The sequence below is a fragment of the Eriocheir sinensis genome, chromosome 31, assembly GCF_024679095.1.
Source record: "Eriocheir sinensis breed Jianghai 21 chromosome 31, ASM2467909v1, whole genome shotgun sequence".
Lineage (NCBI taxonomy): Eukaryota > Metazoa > Arthropoda > Malacostraca > Decapoda > Varunidae > Eriocheir > Eriocheir sinensis.
This window is the reverse complement of record NC_066539.1, coordinates 10,234,572-10,254,295: the sequence shown is the minus strand read 5'-3', so window position 1 is coordinate 10,254,295 and position 19,724 is coordinate 10,234,572. Positions and strand designations below refer to the sequence as shown.

The 19,724-nt window shown below is 36.5% G+C and overlaps 1 protein-coding gene and 1 long non-coding RNA gene across 24 annotated transcripts in view; one reads left to right on the top strand and one right to left on the bottom strand.

Moving 5' to 3' along the window:
* Nucleotides 1-19,724, bottom strand: part of LOC127005906 (uncharacterized) — a 73,776-nt gene that overhangs the window by 26,794 nt on the left and 27,258 nt on the right. For all 3 annotated transcript variants that reach the window (XR_007758975.1, XR_007758974.1, XR_007758973.1), the window contains one exon: nt 14,094-14,206. This is a non-coding gene — a long non-coding RNA (uncharacterized LOC127005906). The remainder of the gene's footprint in view (nt 1-14,093; nt 14,207-19,724) is intronic.
* LOC127005904 (calcium-dependent secretion activator-like) overlaps nt 1-19,724 on the top strand; it is a 214,093-nt gene that overhangs the window by 177,290 nt on the left and 17,079 nt on the right. For 18 of the 21 annotated variants that reach the window (XR_007758972.1, XM_050875264.1, XM_050875273.1 and 15 more), the window contains 5 exons: nt 1,853-1,970; nt 2,164-2,355; nt 6,450-6,608; nt 8,171-8,296; nt 9,032-9,136. Coding sequence is in view for 20 of the 21 variants with exons in the window: in XM_050875264.1 (XP_050731221.1) it covers nt 1,853-1,970; nt 2,164-2,355; nt 6,450-6,608; nt 8,171-8,296; nt 9,032-9,136 (700 nt within the window). In the remaining variant the exon portion in view is untranslated. Of the gene's footprint in view, nt 1-1,852; nt 1,971-2,163; nt 2,356-6,449; nt 6,609-8,170; nt 8,297-9,031; nt 9,137-9,873; nt 11,981-19,724 lie in introns of those variants that run through there. The other 3 variants (XM_050875278.1, XM_050875274.1, XM_050875265.1) reach the window with 2 other exon arrangements.

Sequence of the window (19,724 nt, the reverse complement as noted above, 5' to 3'; positions counted from 1 at the left end):
CTGTATATAGCAATTCTTTATTATAGAAGGAATCGCTTATCAATTTATAACTAGCCTCATAATTTCTGTTGCTTGACTGAATTCTTTTCTTGTGAGTTTCAGTAAGGATAACTTTTTCAGATCAGCCAGTGTTGGTAATGTAACAAATTACCAAACTCTTATAATTGTTAATATGAAATAGATGTAAAGATATATTCTAATTTACCTTGCTTTATAATATTTGGTCACATTTATAGTTATAACTTTTTAAAAAGTGTTAAAGTCAAGCCACAGAAATAAAAATTTCTTGCCTCATTTAAGAAGAAACAGATTTCCATCAGTAGTTTGATTATGTAGAGTAGCATTCAGATCAACATTTGTCATTTGACAAAGCTGCACAAGCTAGCAAATAGACTTTGTAATTGCTGTCCCATGCTCAAGTTTCTTTGAAATGACATACATCTGTTTTTTTAATCAACATAATAATGGATAAATATTCCTAAGAGCAATATCTAATTGCATTAATGAATTAGTTTTAATGTATCTGTACAAGGCACCATGCTGCCAATATAGTATATCTATTGGAAATTTGGACAGATTTAATTGAGGTGGCATTCTGAAGTGAAGGCCAAATTTCTTTTGATGACAGGCCTCCCTAGATGCACGGTATGAGAATGTTATATACTTATAAGTTATATCTGAAGGTAAAGTAGTTGACACCTGACAGATTCAGCATTAGATCAGAAAGGACCACTTTTCATTTAAAGTGATATTAATAAGCTATTTTTATTATTTTGATCTTAATTTTAAATAAGTATGATTTTCTAAAAAGATGTTCACGGCTTAAAAGTTTGTTTTACAGATTACATCTTATAATACATAGAAACCGACAATATCAACAGGTGCTTGCCATTGTACTTTTTTTCCTTTTAGATACTAACAACTGACATTTGCTTGCTGCCCACAGACTCTGACTGTGTATGTACATTTTTAGGGGTACCCCAATAGAATGCTAAATGTAGTCTTTTTATTTTGCATAGTTCTGCATACTAAGAACATATAGGAAAACGGCCTCCAGTATGTACTTGATATAATTATTTTTATATTAAAGGTACAAAAATTAAGCTAAATTGCAGCATCAAAGTACTATTAGAATTTAGTTTTTAAAATCTTCAACATTTATGTAGTTTATGCTGTATATAATGTAATCAAACTTGTAGTATAGTAATTTAAATTATTAACAAATATGAAATTTACTAAAAACTAATTTCCTTAATAAGTTTAATATTCATTAATGGACTTTAAAATACCTAGACACTTTTTTATTCACAGATAATTCATATTCATTTATCATGGACTGTTCAGACTAATTATCCTGTGCATAGCAGTACAAGACAAAGAAGTTACATGAAAGAATATGGTGCTTTACCATTTGGGGAAATATTAAAAAAGGATCTAAAAATAAAATAATCTTGATCAATACAGATAATATAAACAATTATACCTTTTTATATAGCTTATGTGGGTATTAGTTTCAGTTTTAGAACACTTTCATATCTGCTCATTTATAAGACTGCAATACTACTGAATGAGGCTTTTGTAGTCAATGTATGTATGTGCCTGAGCAGCAAAATTCTTCAGTTTTCAGCAAATTTTGCCAAACCTTTTTTATCTATTGAAAGAGAATGGGATTGTGTTGAAATCCTGTAACAGATCTTAATAATGTAATAGAACAGCAAGTTTTTACATTTATAAATTACTGAAATGCAGATGTTTTATGTCTGGGGAATGATGCTGAGCCAAGTCTGAACTCTCTGTGGTGATCATGAATTAGAAACTTTGATAAGGGAACTGAGTAGGTGGTATCTGACAGGAATGGGTGTGCAACTTCTGAAGACCTCTTCTGGAAGCTAGATGCCTTACAGTCTTTCATTCGAGACCTTCACTGGCCGGACCATGACTTTGCAAAACATCTTGAACAGAGGTTAAAGGTAAGTTTGTTTGTTTTTTCATTATAAGTATGAAATATGTAGACTTTTTTTCATTATATGGATGAAATGTGTAGACATTTGATCAATGATTTATGTACTGCTATACTTTTTTTTTTTTTTTTTTTTCCCCCCCTTACAGCCTGATATACAAAAATTAATAAACCGTAGTTATAATTATATCATTTTTCAACAGTTGATGGCGTGTGATATGATTGAGTCCTGTATTACCCGGACAGACCAAGCCTTCCAACAGTGGTTAAAAAAGGGTACTGGCTTTATCTCAACAGACTATGTGCTCCCATCTGAAATGTGTGCCATGGTCAATGTTATTCTTGATGCCAAAAACCAGTCTTTCAAACTCTGTGCAGTGGATGGAGTTGATGTGGTAAGCAAAAACTTTTCTTTGGCGTTTTGTTCTCCTTTATTTATCAGCTTACATATTCCTTATCTCAAAGCAGTCATCATTTTCAAGAGTCCATTACCTTGTTTAAGGAAAAATTAAACTACAAAAAGAAGGGATACATGTACCATATTTCGCGGTGTATAACGCGCACCTTTTCACATAAAAAATGCCTGAAAGTTTACCCCTGCGCGTTATATGCCGAATGTACAAATTTTTATTGATTTTTTTTTCTTTTGGGGTGTTTTAACCCTTTCAATACGTGATGCAGACGTCGGCATCACAGTATGGAAAGGGTTAAGAGGAAATGGAAGAGGATTAATCCTCTTCTAAACTTCTTAATCCTCTTCCATTTCCTCTTAATCCTCTTCTAAACCTCCTAAGAGGAAATGGAAGAGGATTAACCCTAGATAGGTTCAGGGGGGTTTCTGACCCAACGCCACTGCGCATTAAAGCTGTTAGGAGTGCTGTGGAAAATGAGTAGTTGGTAACGTATCACTTTACAGCAAGTCAGACAGTGCATGCTGTGCTCTCAGAGAGGTGGGTAATGTTGCTTGTCTCTCTGATCCCATATATGAGTAATTACCCATGCTGGGGTCAGATAGACCCCACTGACCCTAAATTGGACTTAGTGTCATAATGTACATTATGTAAATAAAATCATGGTTTTTCAGCAAACCAATAGACCCTGCAATGCATATCTGGTATAAATTACTGTATTGATAGTTTTTACTAATATTTAGAAGCAACTGGTTGCTATTCATGTAATTTGCACACGTTTATGTTGAATTAGCTGATATTGCGTAATGAACGTTTTACTATGTATCTACAAAATTCACATGCATTGTTTTGACACATGTAGACTCAGGTTCTTTTTGTTGATGTCTGATTTAGAGGAAAGGTGTATGCTCAAACATACAAGAGGAAATTATATGAAAATATGGAGATTTAAAATTTAAATGGCCAGCTGAGTAAATGGCAGCGTGTCACGTCACCACGTGGTTTGCGGGACCAAACCCTGCTTACAGGAACATATGCACTCAAGATCAAAGTACTTATTTCGATCTTGCATGCACTTTCCTCATCAATATATACGTAATAGTGACTAGAATGAACGGTTTTTATATGATTATTCCGTCATTCATCACTGATCAGATGTGTCAGCGGTATTCTTGTAGTCGAAAGACTAAATGTTGCCCTTTGTGCATTTATTATGGAATTATTAACTCCTACATAATATACAGTAGGAAATGTTCTGATGGAGATGGAGAGGCGATGTTTTGTGCAGGAAGCTGCCTATGATCTGGTCAAGCCATGGGCCTAGCAAAGGCTCACATAACAGGGACTTCCCCGCCAGATGATTCTCCACATTCGTTCTGTATTTGGGTGGGAGACACCAGTTTTTCTAACAACATCTGGCAACAAATCAAATAAGAGAAAGAGGTGTGACTTGTGTTCGAGGACCAAAGACCGCATCGAAGTGCCTGTACTGTAACAGGGCTATTTGTGGGATCCACTCTGTGGATGTCAGCAGTGACTGCTTGTAGATAAAAGTAAGCACGGTGAGATTTCATAAAATATAATGTGTTCATATATTTAACAATATTTTACATTATAGCCTACCACATATATACAAATAAAAAAGGAACCAAAAGTTATTTAAATGATTCAAGACCAAAAAGGGCCATAGAAAATAATGGCTATTTTCATTTACTTATTGCAGGATCTGCCAGAGAATGGAGGTGTTTGTTAGGCATTTGCTGGAGGGTGATGTCCAAGGATGCACTCCATGGCAGTACAGCAAGTTTCAAGCATGATCCTTCGTAGTCCATAGCTGTCTTATAATATGTTACCATAGAATACATGACGATCAAATAACTACTACATACTGTATACAAAAATGAAATCGGTGGAGGATCGCCCATGCCTTGTTGTTATCCCACTTCTCCCGGCCACTATTTGCATTTTTTTGTATGACTAAGGTGCACTGTTGCCAATTCGAGCATTACAAGCTGCATAAAAAATCATATTGGAAAAGAAATTATCCATGTGTTCATTATTTATTATTAATATTAGTGATAATAATGGGGTACATAGGATATCAGAAACTGTACATCATGAGTCTTGCACGAGGAGTTATTTCTTGCAACACCAGCCCGACCACCATTTGCATTGTTTGAAAACCACACAACCACACCCATACAACAAACAGCTGCATGCCACGTGTCACCAGAACTGTATGAATTGGGTCTTGCCTAGCTGTCTGTCATAACCTACAAGTGATGGTGAGAATAATATGCTAATTATGATATCAGAAGCTGTACATCATCAGTATGTACGAGGATGTATTTCTCGCAACACCAGCCCGACCGCCATTTTCATTGCTTCACTCAAGGACACTTGTCAATAGGCGCACCTGACATTACCGAATGTGGGGTACAAACTTGGCGGAGGGACTGTTTTTTGGGCGCCATTAAAGGTAATGGCTAAAGAGTAGCTTAGCCAGATATTTTGTTTTTATTTATTAATGATCCACGAGACATCCTAGAGGTAAAGCAAAGTATGTGCTTATCTTTGTATTCATTCATACACACACTGGTAGTATTTCTGTGGAGTCTGATTCACTTATTGGAGTGAAATTCTATTGTGATAAACGGTCACAAATTCGTGTCACCAGTAAAAATGAAACTAGTAATTTAAGTTTTGCCACCATGAAATATACACAAATAGATAAATATGAAAGCTCACGATGTCACAATAAGTGACATCACCTGCTTTGCGCAGTAAAAGTATGCTATTTGTGGTATCTGACACCCGCAAAATGGCATATAGGCTGGCTCGGGCCTGCGGGCTACAGCCTCAACGTTGCCAGATTGTCATACTCAGCCGATTATATTTCCCGACTTCCTACCCCAAAACTGTCTTCTGGGCTCCAATAACGAAACTAATTTATAGTTATCGTTATAATTTATAGTTATCGTTATAATTTATAGTTATCGTTATAAGAGTTAGATCCTGATGTTTCTTGGCAATAGTTAGGCGTCAGAAACCGGTAAATACTGTGCTCTGAGTACGATGAACTGGCAACGGTGGCTATACGTATTTTCATATTATTGTTCTCTTGTTTATTCAATGTTCTGTTAAGAAAAAGAATACCCATAATTTTAGTTAGTTTTTGGTTATAAGGATACTTTACGAAACACAATTATAACACTACCTTCTACTAGTTAGGAAACGTACTGAATCCTGGATCGGCTACGGAATGTCAGGTGCGCCTATTCAAGCAGTACAGTTTACACCAAAAATATATAAATTTCTGGAAACTGTACATCGTCAATGTTCTTTAACTGTACATATTTCTGAGCATTTTAAGAACTTTTTTTTTTTCCCAAAATTGTTGTCTCAAAAATTGGGGTGCGCGTTATACGCCGGAGCACGTTATGCGCCGGAGCGTGCTATACGCCACGAAATACGGTAGTTATGAAAAGAGCAGCAGTTACCATGAAATCTAGGAGTCTTATCGTGTATGGTCTTACATGCATACATAATACTCACATAGTAGATGATATATGGTTATTGAAGGCTGCATGCAGTCATATGTAGGTTCTACCAACCTTTTATTAATTTGTTTTCAATGTATATTTTCCTGTCTATTGTTCTCTACACATTTTCATTACATACTATTTACCTCCTCTATTCCCTCCATCCCATTGTACCTCTTTGTTATGCTGCTTATTCCTTTTATACATCTTGTTCAGAATCCTGTTTAAATTTGCATACTCCTTTCCCACAAACTCTAGCTACACTTACTCGTTACCATACATTCATTCAGCTTTCAAAGCGGACATAAATCTTAGCCCATCAAAACATTACATATAAAAGATAGATTTAACCCTAAATATTAATTAGCAAACTCTTGACTTTTACAGTGTATATAGAATAAATCAAACCTCTGTATAAGTACAATGATGCTTGTTACATTTTAGTAAAACAAGTTAATACTATTTGACTTTTCAGTATATTCTTTTAAGGAAGCAAGATCTAATACCTATATTTAACTCTGAATCATTATTTTCCAGCACCAGTACCATACGAAAATCGATGACCTCATTGAAAGAACCAGTACCTCAATGACTCAAGGAATGACGGCCAAGCTGCTGTCTGTTCTAGAATCAGTCATATCCAAGTTGGGCAGATACGATGAGGGCAGCTTCATTGGGTCGATCCTGTCTTTTACGGTAAGTGGAGATGAAGTTTGCTCTGACAAAAAAATATATGTATGTGCTGTACTGTTTCTGATGACTAGTCCGTCTAGTCCGTAACTTGTAGTGATGTAGATACAAATAAATAGTGTTTTCAGAGTCATTCTAAACACCAGCTAACCACTTTAAATGTAGAGGTACTTAACATTACTTCACTGGAAAAAAATATATACAATGACCCAGATTTCATTTAAAAGTTAATCACGTTAAAACTGAGGTGATGGATGCTTCTTGAGATCAGTCATGTGGCATTCCTACTGCTTCCAGCATCATTTAGAGGCCACATGCACATTTGCCATTGTTTATATTGCTAGGTTATAATGTCCCAAAAAGAATTAGAGGCCACATGCACATCTGCCTTTGTTTATATTGCTAGATTATAATGTCTCTAAAGGGATTAAGTTGCAAATATCCAAGGTGTTGTCTCCTGAGAGAAAATTCTGGTCACAGTTTTTAAGCAATCTTATTAAACTTTTTTTTTTTTTTTTTTTTTTTTTTTCAGTTGCTTGCTAGTTTTATTTGAGGGATTGTGATTATAGAGAGTACTGGGCCATGTGAAGAATCCATATTGAAACAAAGTCTGGAGTTTTACTGGAGCGTGCAAAAATTCATGCCATTTTCTGAGTAAGATTGTTACTTTGAAATTCTGAGCCTTTTTCTTATCAATGCGAATGGAAAGGGATGGCTGATTTTTACTGGTATGTAGAACACCTATGCAAATGGGAAACACTGAAGTAAATGATGTAACAACTACAGTAGGATTTCACCATTTAACATTAATTGGGACCTAAAAAATACCATTATTAATGAAAACATTAAATGTTTGACATTTTACGTTATTCCGAGTTTCTTGGTGCTGCCACATAAAGACTCACTCATTTTTTGAGCTGAAATAATGAAGTCATTAAATCACTGCAACTTTGGCTCTCTGTAGGCAGTAAATTTCCAGGTCAAAGATTATAAACTATATTTTACAGACTCCATTGTGATAAAATGAGCAACTTTTCTTCAATAATTTTTTCTGTACGTCGCACCAGTAAAAAGTTGGAATTTTGGGGGAATCATGGAATTCTAGCCAAATGCGACATCCTAGAAAGAAACGGATTTCCCAGCAGGGTGCGCCAGAAAATTTTCTATAAAACTTTTCTTATGACGTTTTCTCAATTTCAAGGTTCATTTTCCACTGACTTTTGTGTTTGAGAGGGATCTCCCAAGAAAAACTTTTGCAGTCAAAGGGGGTTAAGCTGCTTTTTATACTAAAACTTTGAAATAATCATTTTTAATTGCATAGTTTGGCCATTGTTTATTTGATAGTATTAGTTTACTTTAACACATGCATGTAGTCTTTTTTTATGGTGATGTTTGTGGTATTAAGTTACCTCATGATTTCATTTGTATTTGTTTTGTTTTGTTTTAACTTTGTAAATAAATCCATCTTTTTTGTTCAAACTTTTTGTATCCTACCAGACTTTCTCCTTGATTTACTTTTGTTTTTAGTTTATTAACTTTTATTGGGCTGTCGGTGTGCTATCTTTCAGTACCGTCAGAATGTAAGTGGCTCTGGAAAGGAGTTGGGGAAGGCGTACATCAACTTTGCCAGGAACTCCATGGACCAGATTAGACAAAAAGTCAATGATGAGCTGTGGATCCTTAACTTATTTGAGGTAAGAATTACCATTATTATAAATATTTTCTATGTATTGTGATCATTTACTAATTAATTTATATTTACAAGGAAGTTGTCCTTAGGATTTGTACCTAAATATGTTTTACTATGCCAGTGCACATTTAAAATCATGGATGTTCTTGCCTTTACTACCCATATACTCATAGGTCAGTCCTGAGTTAAATTTTTACCCCATAATGTGGTACTGATAAGAGGATTTTAAATGGGTGAGTCCTGAAATAGAGGCACCAATAAGCCCTTTATACATATATTTCAATGTCACACAAATAACTTATATTCATTAATAATGGCACTAATTAGACATTATAGGTGAGATCATTTTGTATAGCCTAACACCAACTTCATGGACCCTTTTGACACAGTAAAATGCTGACATTGTTTTTACCCTTTCTGTAGTCTCTTAAGTTCCATGTTCACTGACCTGTTAATCATATGCCCTAGTTATTCCACCACTTTCTTCCCTTTCAAAGCTTTCATTGATCTTTCCATCTATGCTTGTACAGAACCAAAGTAAGATACTATAAAGTTTACTAATAATCTAATGAATGTCAAACTTATTTTTGACACGTCTGACTTTATTTTGTCTAGTAAATGATATTACAATTACTCTTAACATTCAAAACTTTATGCATTCAATTTATTTTCTTGCAAAAGATAGCTACCCCGTATTGTGAAAAGGGCAAGTACATTGATTGCACGTTTATTTTAACAGCAATGGTATGCAGGACAAGTCACAATGCTTTGCTCATGGTTAAGTGAGAGACTAGATCACAACCTCCATCCATACCAGTGTACCTGTTTAGCACACATCGTCAAGGTGAGTTTGTTATTGCAAGGCAGAAGTTGGCAAACAGTGAGTATGTTTTCTCCCTTTCTATAAATGTTCCCAAGTATTTACTCTGCATCTATCAATTCCTATTGCTATGCTGATTGAGACTAAATGCACAAATGTTTAATTTACTTGTCTTACTTTTTTATTAGAAAGTTTTTTGCTTTAGGGTATGAATAAAAAGTTTGATTAATTGGAAGTGGAACTGACATGCACTACTTACATCAGAAGTTTTCCCTTTTTTGTATGCCACTTTAGTGACTGAATTTTGTCATGGGAAAAAATCTCATGTATTCTAAGAGGGGAAAAATGGACATTATCACTACTCTAACAATTAAAATCTTGCTACTCATTATAACAATTAAAATAATAAGATATCAAGAGAAAGTATGAAGTGGGAGGGTTGTCAGATATTTTTTCCCATAATGTTCTGCATTCATATTTTTATTCCTTTTGCTCCCTTATATTTCTTTGTCACCGAATTTTGGCATTCCTTTGCTTCTTTCCACCACAATAGTTTCCTTTTAGAAGCAAAAAAATTAAATTGCCTCCTTTTGTAGAAGTATCAAGTTGATGGAATTAGTTTGCACTGATGCTTTCATAGGAGTTATAGAGGGAGGAATCAATGGGGTTGATCTAAAACCTCATTTTATCAGTTTCGTCTTCACCTTCACTTGCTGCCAGCATGAATCAACCTGAGGTCTCGTTTATCTGCTTTTTTTCAGCTCATATTCTCAGATTTCACAGCGTATGGGCTAGGTCATGAACAGACTGGGGTTCAGGCCTACGTGGTGGTGAGTCAGCGAGTGGAAGCAGAATATCAACGACTTATACGAGACGGCAAACTCAAGGAATAAGTCTTCCCTCTCATCATGAAAACACATGTCTTGGGCATAGGACCAATGGCAGGAAGTGTGTTTCGAGTGACAATATCTGAGCCTCATGAAGTTGATGAGAATTTATCAATTAGTCTTCATTTGGATTTGATACAAAAGAAAAATAAAGAAACTTGCATTTTTTTTATATATTAAATATTTTACCATAAATGCTAAAACTATTGCCCAAGGCTACTGGCAGTTGCCTGAACACTCTGTCTGAGCACTAACTTACTCCTACTGACTCAGAGCCCTTCTAGTTACTGAGGATATGATGGCAGTCAACAATATATTGTGCATGTGTAGACATATTTTCTACAGATTCAAGTGCATATGTCAGCTTTCTTTTTATTTGTTATACAGTACTGTGCTGTCCCACATACTGAGGTACACTCATTTGTCATATATCTTTTTAGTTTCCTCAGGTAAAATAGCTCATTAATTTTCCTGAACAGCTATTCACTAATTGCACATTAAATCATCAATGCATTTGACTATAGTATTTCTACGAGAATCTGGCGGGCGGGAGGTGGCAGCTGGGGGGTCAGCCAAGGTCAGCACCGCCCCGCACCATGCCACACACTCTCAACACCTCCCTCTTCCTCTCATATGTCAACTATTCACTACCTTTAAATAAATTTAATTGAATAATCGAATACGGTCATATAATATTCAGATTGTTTCGTTTTTAGGATAATAACAAAGATTTTGTGTAAATACCGGGACACTTGACAACGTTGGAATACAATGTTGTCAAGTGTCCTGGTATTTACACAAAATATCTGTTATTATCCTAAAAATGAAACAATCTTAACACTATATGACCTTATTGGATTATCCAGTTATTTAATTAAATTCATGTAAAGGTAGTAAATAGCTGACATATGAGAGGAAGCGAGAAGTATTGAGAGAGTATGGCAGGGTGTGGGGCTTAGCTGACCCGCAGCTGTCCCCCCACCCGTCCGCCAGTTTCAAATAGATTGACTATAATGAAGCCTAGTGAGAACAATAAAAATTACTTAGATGGAATGCTGTGCATTATACTGCACATCACAAAAGTTATTCTTGTAACCAATAAAAACCCTGTAAGTACAGGCAACTCTCACCATATAATTTGGTTGCATTGCTAAAATGTATAATTTAGTAAATATTTGTCCTCAGTAATGTATTATTTAGTAAATATTTGTCCTCATGTAAATTGTGTTTAGTAGCATCATGTTAAAGAAGCTCAACAACATTACAAATGTCTAAAACATCAAGTATAAAAATGGAAAGCTTTCTCATTTGAAATTTCACCCATTTATCAATTTAGTTAACAAAATTTAAGATGCTTTAATTTAATAATGAAATTTGCTGTGCTGAAATTAAAATCTTGATAACCTTGAAGGGAGATTGTTAACCAATAGTTTTCCAATTCATTATAGCATTTACTCTTGGATGAATATGGGAAAAATGAGATTGCATATGTAAATGTGTGCTGAATCTAACTTCCATAAAGAACATACTGTACTCCAAGATGCTATATAGTGAGAGTTTTCTGTCTGTACTTTTCTTCCAAATCACCATTAAAAGTGAAGGAATGAGTCTTACTTTGCCAGATTTTTCAATGAATATTATGTAATCCTTTTTGCATTTCAAGAAATCAAACTACATATATAGCACCAAAAAAATATAACTGTTATATCAAAAGTTCAGTTCAGACAAATAGAAAAAAATTACCCCTTTGGAAAAATGTACACATTTTCTTATATCATTATCTATGTATGCCATAAAAAATGCAACACACTTGTTACAATGTAAGTTCAATGTAAATATATTCAAGAAAATGATCAGTCTAAGAGCACAAGTGAGAAAATTGTACCTTATCATTCTTCAAAAGGTATCTGTATGAATAATACAATTAATGTAACAGAAGAAATTTACAAATAACAGTGGAAAGTTTGGGTTTTACAGAATATCTCATGCACTTTTCATTAGCCTCAGTTATTCAAATTCCCTTTTAATCTAAATGCAAGGCAAGGATTGGGCTACATCAGTCTTTCTTGCACCCTAACTATTCAATCCTTAGTCTTGACAGTCACTGTAAATTGGTTTGTTTGTCCTGTTTAGAGGTCATTGTATCTATGAAGTGATTGGTGGCAGCACATTTTACGTCTTGCTTTGAGGTGGAAACATTGCAAAGGCCATAGTTTTGACAGAAAATTTCATAAACTTTTTTTTTTCTTTTGCAATAAATGGGCCAATGAGTTTTGTACAAAAGAAGAAAGTTGAAAGGGTAGTAAACTGATTCACCCCTAGAGTTTTATATATAATGAATATAAACCAGAAGCAACACGGGATAAAAGGGAAGGAAGAAATGGTTGAAAAATCAGAGAATCAGGTGGTGCAGCAGATTAGCAAAGATAAGAGAGGCCACCTATGACTAGAGTGAAAAGTGGAGAGGTAGTCAGAAGACATACCTGTGGAGGCATGGGGATGTATAGGAAAAGATGGCAGTAGAGTTTTCATCTGATTGTTTTATCATAACCTTGGAAAGTGTAGTGGAACTGAAGATGATTGTGTGGCACTGGCTACAGGCAGATGTATTGAAGGAAGATGGAAGAATTAATAAGAAGTGCAAGAGTACGAATAGAATACAGTAATGGAGTGGATGAGGTGTTTGAGACTTTAGAATTCAGTGTTGAAAGTATTATCCTCCACACAGTCATATGCATCAGACATGGACATAGAACGTACCGCAGCAATGGCAAATACAAGATATGGAAATGAAAGATGCATGTGGTGTTATGATGGTATGGAGAATATAATTAAAGGATGTATGAAAAGTTTGGTATTGGGGTAAGAGCAAAGGGGCTGAAGTGGCTGAATGAGTGAATTGTGACACTCTGATGTGGCTTAGACATGCAGTGAGAATAAATGGGGATAACTTTGAGAGTATATTCTCACTTTAACTAACCAACTGAGGGGTAGGGGGTGATGTTACGTTAAAAAATCCATCATATCTAAGGTATCCGAACTTTTCTCATGTAACAAATCATGTTCATTAAATGAGCTGAAAAGTTCACTGTTCATTGTATGAGGTGAAAGGTAAAGCACAGAAGGACAAGAGTGGAGGTGATTACAGTCAGGTAGACAAAGCCAGACTGACTAGACACGCACCCCTTGGTTGGTTTTGTTTACACTGCTGCTGATTGATGTGAATGTACATGTTCAGCCAGCCCACCATCAAACCAAACCCAGCACTTGCCAAACTTGTTCGGCAAATCCTCACATATACCATACTAGCCCCAAAAGTCCATTAAAGCCAAAATTCATTATATGTATTAAGGTCCATAAAGGCGATGGTTTACCGTATATGAGGCTGGGATTTAAGGAAGGCGGGGGGGGTTACAGAAAGGCTATCAGTGAAATGGACCAACAGAGTTAAGTGTTGGGAAGGGAGAGTTGATGTGTGAGGTACTGAGTGTGCTGAGAATGCCAGAACAGGGAAAGTTGGTGACTTCTGTGGCTACCCACTTGAGGGAACAGGGCATCAGAGATATGGATAGATAGAGGGAGCTGGAGGTGGCAGAATTGGAGATGCTAAAGCTTTCAGCGCATATGACAAGAATGGAGAGGATCAAGAATGTGTTATTTGAGGGACAGCCCAGTTTAGACAGTTCGGAGACAATATAGGGGTGCTAAGTTGGGATGGTTTTGACAAGTGCAGAGGAGAGATGCTTGGTATATCAGAAGAAGGATGTCCGAGATGAAGCTGCCAAGCAAGAGGAGGTTTATGGATGCTGGATGTGGTGAGGAGGACATTCAAATACAGTGGTACCTCCATATCTGAACACAATCCATTTAGAAAGCTGTTTAAATATTGTTCATATATTGGATCAATTTTTCCCATAGGAAATAATGTAAATTAGATTAATCCATTCCAAGCTCACAAAAGTACATATTATTTAAGAAAATTCATGAAAATATAGATCATTTAACCTCTATAATAATAATTACATGCCTAAAATTAATGAAAACTATAAAAACAGTAAATACATGCAATATATGAAAGTTTAACTGCACTTTACCTTTATTGAGAACTGATGACCACCGAAGCAGTAGCTGGAAATGTTGTTCTCACTTTCCTCATAGGCTTCTTTTCTTCAACACTCTACATTGGGGCCATGATCACTTACTTTCCCTGTAAAAAAGAAAATAATAATGAAGATATAAGAAAAAAATTCACAGAGCTTAGCACAGTATGTTTACTACACATAAGCTGGATAGAAACTGATCAAGTGATGCATTGTTTGTCTGGCCAGCTGATATTGGATCCCCTGTAGATGGCATGACAAAGGAAAAGGTAGATGGTGGAAACATGACCCACTAAGGAGACTCCTAATTGGAAAAGCCAAAAGACAAAGAAATGGTAAAAGGGGTAAATGAGTTCAAGGATTTGGAGTTAATCTTTTATAAATGTGAAAGATAGAAGGGTAGAATCAATATATTCTTGTTTAATTATTATCCCACCACTGTTTCTACCAGCCTCATTGCCACTGTACCATAACTTTTACTTCACATAACTGCTAAATACAGTAGATTCTTGGTACCTGTAATGAACCTTTTGCATGAGACAAATGTTAATTCTTCTCTTTGCTAACATTGCTATTTCTCTACTTCTTGGCAGTAAATTACCACATTTACAGTACATAGTCTGATCATAACTCCAAATTCCCTATTGTGTGTACAAGTATACAGTCTGGGGATTTCTTGCACCCTCTGCCCAGTAAAAGGTTGTTAGGAATTGAGGGCTGTGTTGTTTTCGGTCATCTTAAGCTGGAGCAAAATATTTTATGCCTTGGATAACCTTCCTGATGGGTAACCCTCCCCATTTCTCTGGGCTTGGTGAGATGGATTGACCCCCGTGTAATTCAGTTCATTACATGGCAAATGAAAGTCAATATTTAGGAAGATATTTATATTACCATAAATTTTATCTGCACTTACATGGCAAATGAAAGTCAATATTTAGGAAGATATTTATATTACCATAAATTTTATCTGCACTATGTGTAAAGATGCATGATTAAGTGAAGGAATTCAAAAGCAACTAAAAATGTGTTGGTTAACATGCATATCTAGATTTTTCTTGGCCCCTGGTATGTCTTACTCTTTGTCTGCATGTGAAGATGCCTGTATACTGCATGTAGTAATACCTTTTGTTTGCTGAGTTAAACCTGTGGTGTTTCACTTTGTTTGCAAATGCAAACAACCTTAAAGTACCCCTAAATTTCAGTCTAAAAAAAATCTTCTGATGGATTTTGTCAGAAATGTCATGCATGACACTAGAAAAGAACCACATATTTTGTCGCCTTGGTCAAATGAACTGAACACTTTTAGAGTAAAGTGAGGTAAAAATAGTTTACAAAATGCAAGATATTGTTTACATATGAATTGTCGATGCAAAGTTTAATCAAATCCTCAAATATGTACCTTTATGTTAATAAGCACATAAATTGTTATTTATTTTTAAAATGCTTTTAGTTGCTGGAAAAGGTCTCATTTATTCAGTAAGAAAATATTACATGCAAGAGGAGCACACCAACTTAAACTAACCACATGGAGATGTCAGAATTAGGGCAGGACTTGAAAGGTTTTAGACAAGATTGACGGAGACATTATTGGATAAAACAAGAAAGCTGAGATTCTGCCATAGAGGCTTTCAGGCATAGGTAATCCCACAGATGAAGCCTTGCTCCACTGGCCAAGCAACCAAGATTGGAACCAAATGTCTGGACCTTCAATTCCTCTCAAACTGAGCAGGGCTGCTGTATCACATCACAACTGCCAACAGTAAGTAAAATTAAACTGTCTGGCAAGTCTCATTGCAACTCGTGTTAACTTTTTATGAGTGAACACAATGATAGGAAGAGCCAACACTGAAGGATCAAAAAGCAGCATCACTCAACCTTTGGCCACCACAAGCCAGTTATCCCTGTGGTAACTTTTCTGACTCCCCTTGCAAAGTCAAAAGGACTGATAGGTCCTGCTTTTGCAGCTCATAGGGTCCCGTCTCTGAATTTAAACTGGTCAACCTTAGCTTTAAATTCAGTTTGTTTTTAAACTGAACAATTGTGTCAATGGACATTGCACAGAACTCTGGGGACCAGTGGAGGTAAAGTTACTGCCAGGAGGGAAGGAGGAATAACTCTTCTTGTATGCAAGCAATGCAGAGGATTGTAGAATCCTAGGCCAAGAGCATGAACAATGCCTCCTTGACCTTTGCAAGTGGCAGGTGACTATTGGAGGACAAAACCTGCTGCTGACAACCATGCAGTATGGAAAACTACCCGTTACATCACAAAGGGCTATGGTCATCCCTCCTGATTCAAAATTGATATGTCAAGCGTACATGATTGACCTCCGTGAGATACAGGTGAAGGTTGGAGGATAATCGCTGGAACCCCAGGGCAGCCTGTCAATTACTGCACGACGGACTATGTTCATCCCTCCCAAGTCATATGCTGCAGATGCTTGGACCACTGGCTAGGGCCTGGTGGAAGTCCAGTCACCAAGGTCACAGAGTCCTATCACAGGCCCTATACTGTGAAGTGTCTCAACATTGCTACAGGCCACATCAGGGAAGGAATCCAAAGGATGCAGACAAAAACCAAGGATTGTTCCTCTGAACTGGCTATGGAAGTACCGCGGACCTGTCCGATACTCATGGTACAGTGGCAAGCACATGAAGAGGAGTGGTGGACCAAGGTGAACAAGCGAACCAGTACCACCCCTAAGTTCTTCACAAATGCTGAGAACGATGACGCCATCATCGAATGCCCAAAAGGCAGCTGAGAGAGGACTGCAGAGTCCAGCATCATACCACTGCAAGACATTAGAGGATTAGCAGACTGCAGTTGTAGGAAAGTGTCTGCTAGATTGTATGATGAGTAAGGTTGTGTCAGGATGACAGTTTAGAGGGGAGGTAGTGTTATGCTGGTGAATTATGGCAGTTCTGGGAATCCTAGTAGATTCTAATATTGTCTAGTAGTATTGTTTAAGTAAGTTCTAGGTTAGTCCAATCTGTTCATGCAGGCAAATTCAATGGGAACCTTCTAGAGAGGAAATAGAGGTTTATTAAGGGAACTGAGGAAGTGCAGAGTCAGTCAGGGTGGGGCATCAGGAAAGGCAAGGACATTCCCAGATTTCCAGTTGTGACTGTGATGGTTGTACTGTTGTGAGAATAAAGAACACTACCATTTGCCTCCCTCCATTTCATCGCCGCCTACTCACTAAAGTTGACTTCACAGTGCAAAATCCCATAAAACCCACTGAAGCAGATGTGAGAAAATAATCTACTAACCCATCTACATTACACATACATATATATAAGAGTAAGATCTCTTATCTAATAAGTTCACATCTTAAGAATTTGCATCTAATGCTACTATTGGACCTCTAACCATAGGCTTATCAAACAAGGAAGTTTCAAATCTAATGAAAATAAAACAGGTACATGATTCAAATCGGCTGCTACCTAGGCCAAGTGCATGACATCATTGTTGTCCATCCTTCCCTCATGTTGCCTCCACCCACTCTGCTGCCTCAGTCTTTGTCGCATGTACATACTGTTGTGTTGTATAGCTGTAACTCCCCACTTTAAGTAGCCTAAACTTCTATCTAGAGTGTGTTTGGCAGAGGTTTCCACCTTGCCTTGAGAGGAAGGAGAAGGGAGGTGATGGTGGCAGCGCAGGAATGGCCCAGTAGCCTCCCTTCCCACCTGAAATATCACTTTTCATCTTACCTACACTCCTCATTCATTACACTCAAGTTATCCACATCACATTGCATAATATATGAATAAAATTAAATGCCAATAAATTACACGGTGAGTGAAAATAATCAAGCTAGGGCTTCAGTCCAATTCTTTTTACCTAATATAATTTCCCTATGTTTATGCATTTACATCTAACAAATTTGTACCTAACTAGTGTTTGTGGTACCTATTAATTAATTATTAGATGCAAGATTTTACTGTATTCATTTACAGAGGCTCCCTTATGTATGAACATTCGTCTTGCAATCTTTTGATGAAACACACAATTTGCCCTGGTCAAAATTTTGGGTGTAAGGTTTAGTTAGCAGTCCATTGCATGGTGCAGCAATGTGGCACAGGATGACCAAGATCTAAACGGTATACGTCACCCTAGTGGCATATCATATATAGATTTGCTGGTGCTCTCTCCACATGCTCAATGTTAATTGTGATTATTATTATTAATTACTAGGAATGTTACTCATTACACATGTTTACTTGTGCATAGTAAGTGTTTTCTTGTTCACATATGTTTACTTTGTGTACACTGATGTTACTCAATGTCCAGGTGTTTATATGCTACACTACTGCACAATCCATTTGTTCATAAGTCTAACGTATGTATGTATGTTAGACTTACAAACAAATGGATTTATGAACAACCACTCAGAACTGAACCTATTTGTAAGTAGGGGACCCTGTGTGTGTGTGTGTGTGTGTGTGTGTGTGTGTGTGTGTGTGTGTGTTTACCTAGTTGTAATTTTACAGGGCCTGGGCTTACGCTCGTGTGGTCCTGTCTCCATATCTGTACTAGTCCAGTTTTTCCTTAAAGTTGTGCACACACTTCGCCGATACTATATTCTCACTTAGTCTGTTCCAAACCTCTATGTTTCTTTGCCGGAAGCTATATTTTTTTCTCTCTCTCAAGCATCTTCCTTTTCTCAATTTTTTATTGTCCTCATGTGTTGTTGTTGTTTCTTACTTCTCTTAGTAGCAACTCCTCGTTATCTACTTCTTCCATTTTATTCCACAATTTATAAATTAGTATTAGGTCTCCCCTTTCTGTTCTTTGTTCCAATGTTGGCAGGTTCATTTCCTTTAACTTTCTTCATATGACAATCCCTCCAGTTCTGGAACCATCTTCGTTGCCATCCTTTGTATTCTTTCTAGTTTTTTCACGTGTTTCTTCTTATGGGGAGACCGCACAGTTTCTGCATATACCATCTTTGGTCTAATCATAGTGGTAATCATCTTTTTCATCATATCTTTATCCACGTAGTGGAATGCTATTCCTATATTTCTTACCATTCTATACGTATCTCCGAATATCCTGTTTACATGACTCACTGTGTGTGTGTGTCTGTGTGTGTGTGTGTGTAAATATATGAGGCATCTAGAGCTCAAGGGGCGAAGTTGGCAAACACGCCAACATGGCAGATTTTGAGTTTTCGCCGGTTTCCGGTAGATGGAAGCACTGTACGTGCAACCCTCTGTGAACATGAAAATGGGAAATCGGTCTCTATGGCCCAGTAGAAGGGTGGTGAGAGTAGCGTGTTTTTGCCTGTTTGCAGAGTGTATGAAGTCGGCTGTATCATGGCTCTAAGGGCAAAGAGCATTAGTAAAACACTCATAAAACGTCTAAATATGGAAATTTTGTTTTGAAATTTAAACTGGCTGTTAGTTACATCATTTTCTTTTGATTTTCTGAATTTGGATTAAATTGGATAATAACATGAATTAATAAAAAAAACACCCTTACGCTTTTTTTTTTTTTTTTTTAATTGAAACATTTTCACACAAACACTGATTCCACTGATGTGTCATGATATTGCTATGTGTGTTTTTCATTATGTTTTTGCTATGCTTGACTTTGAAGGCCTGTAGCTCAAAACTAGGTAATTGG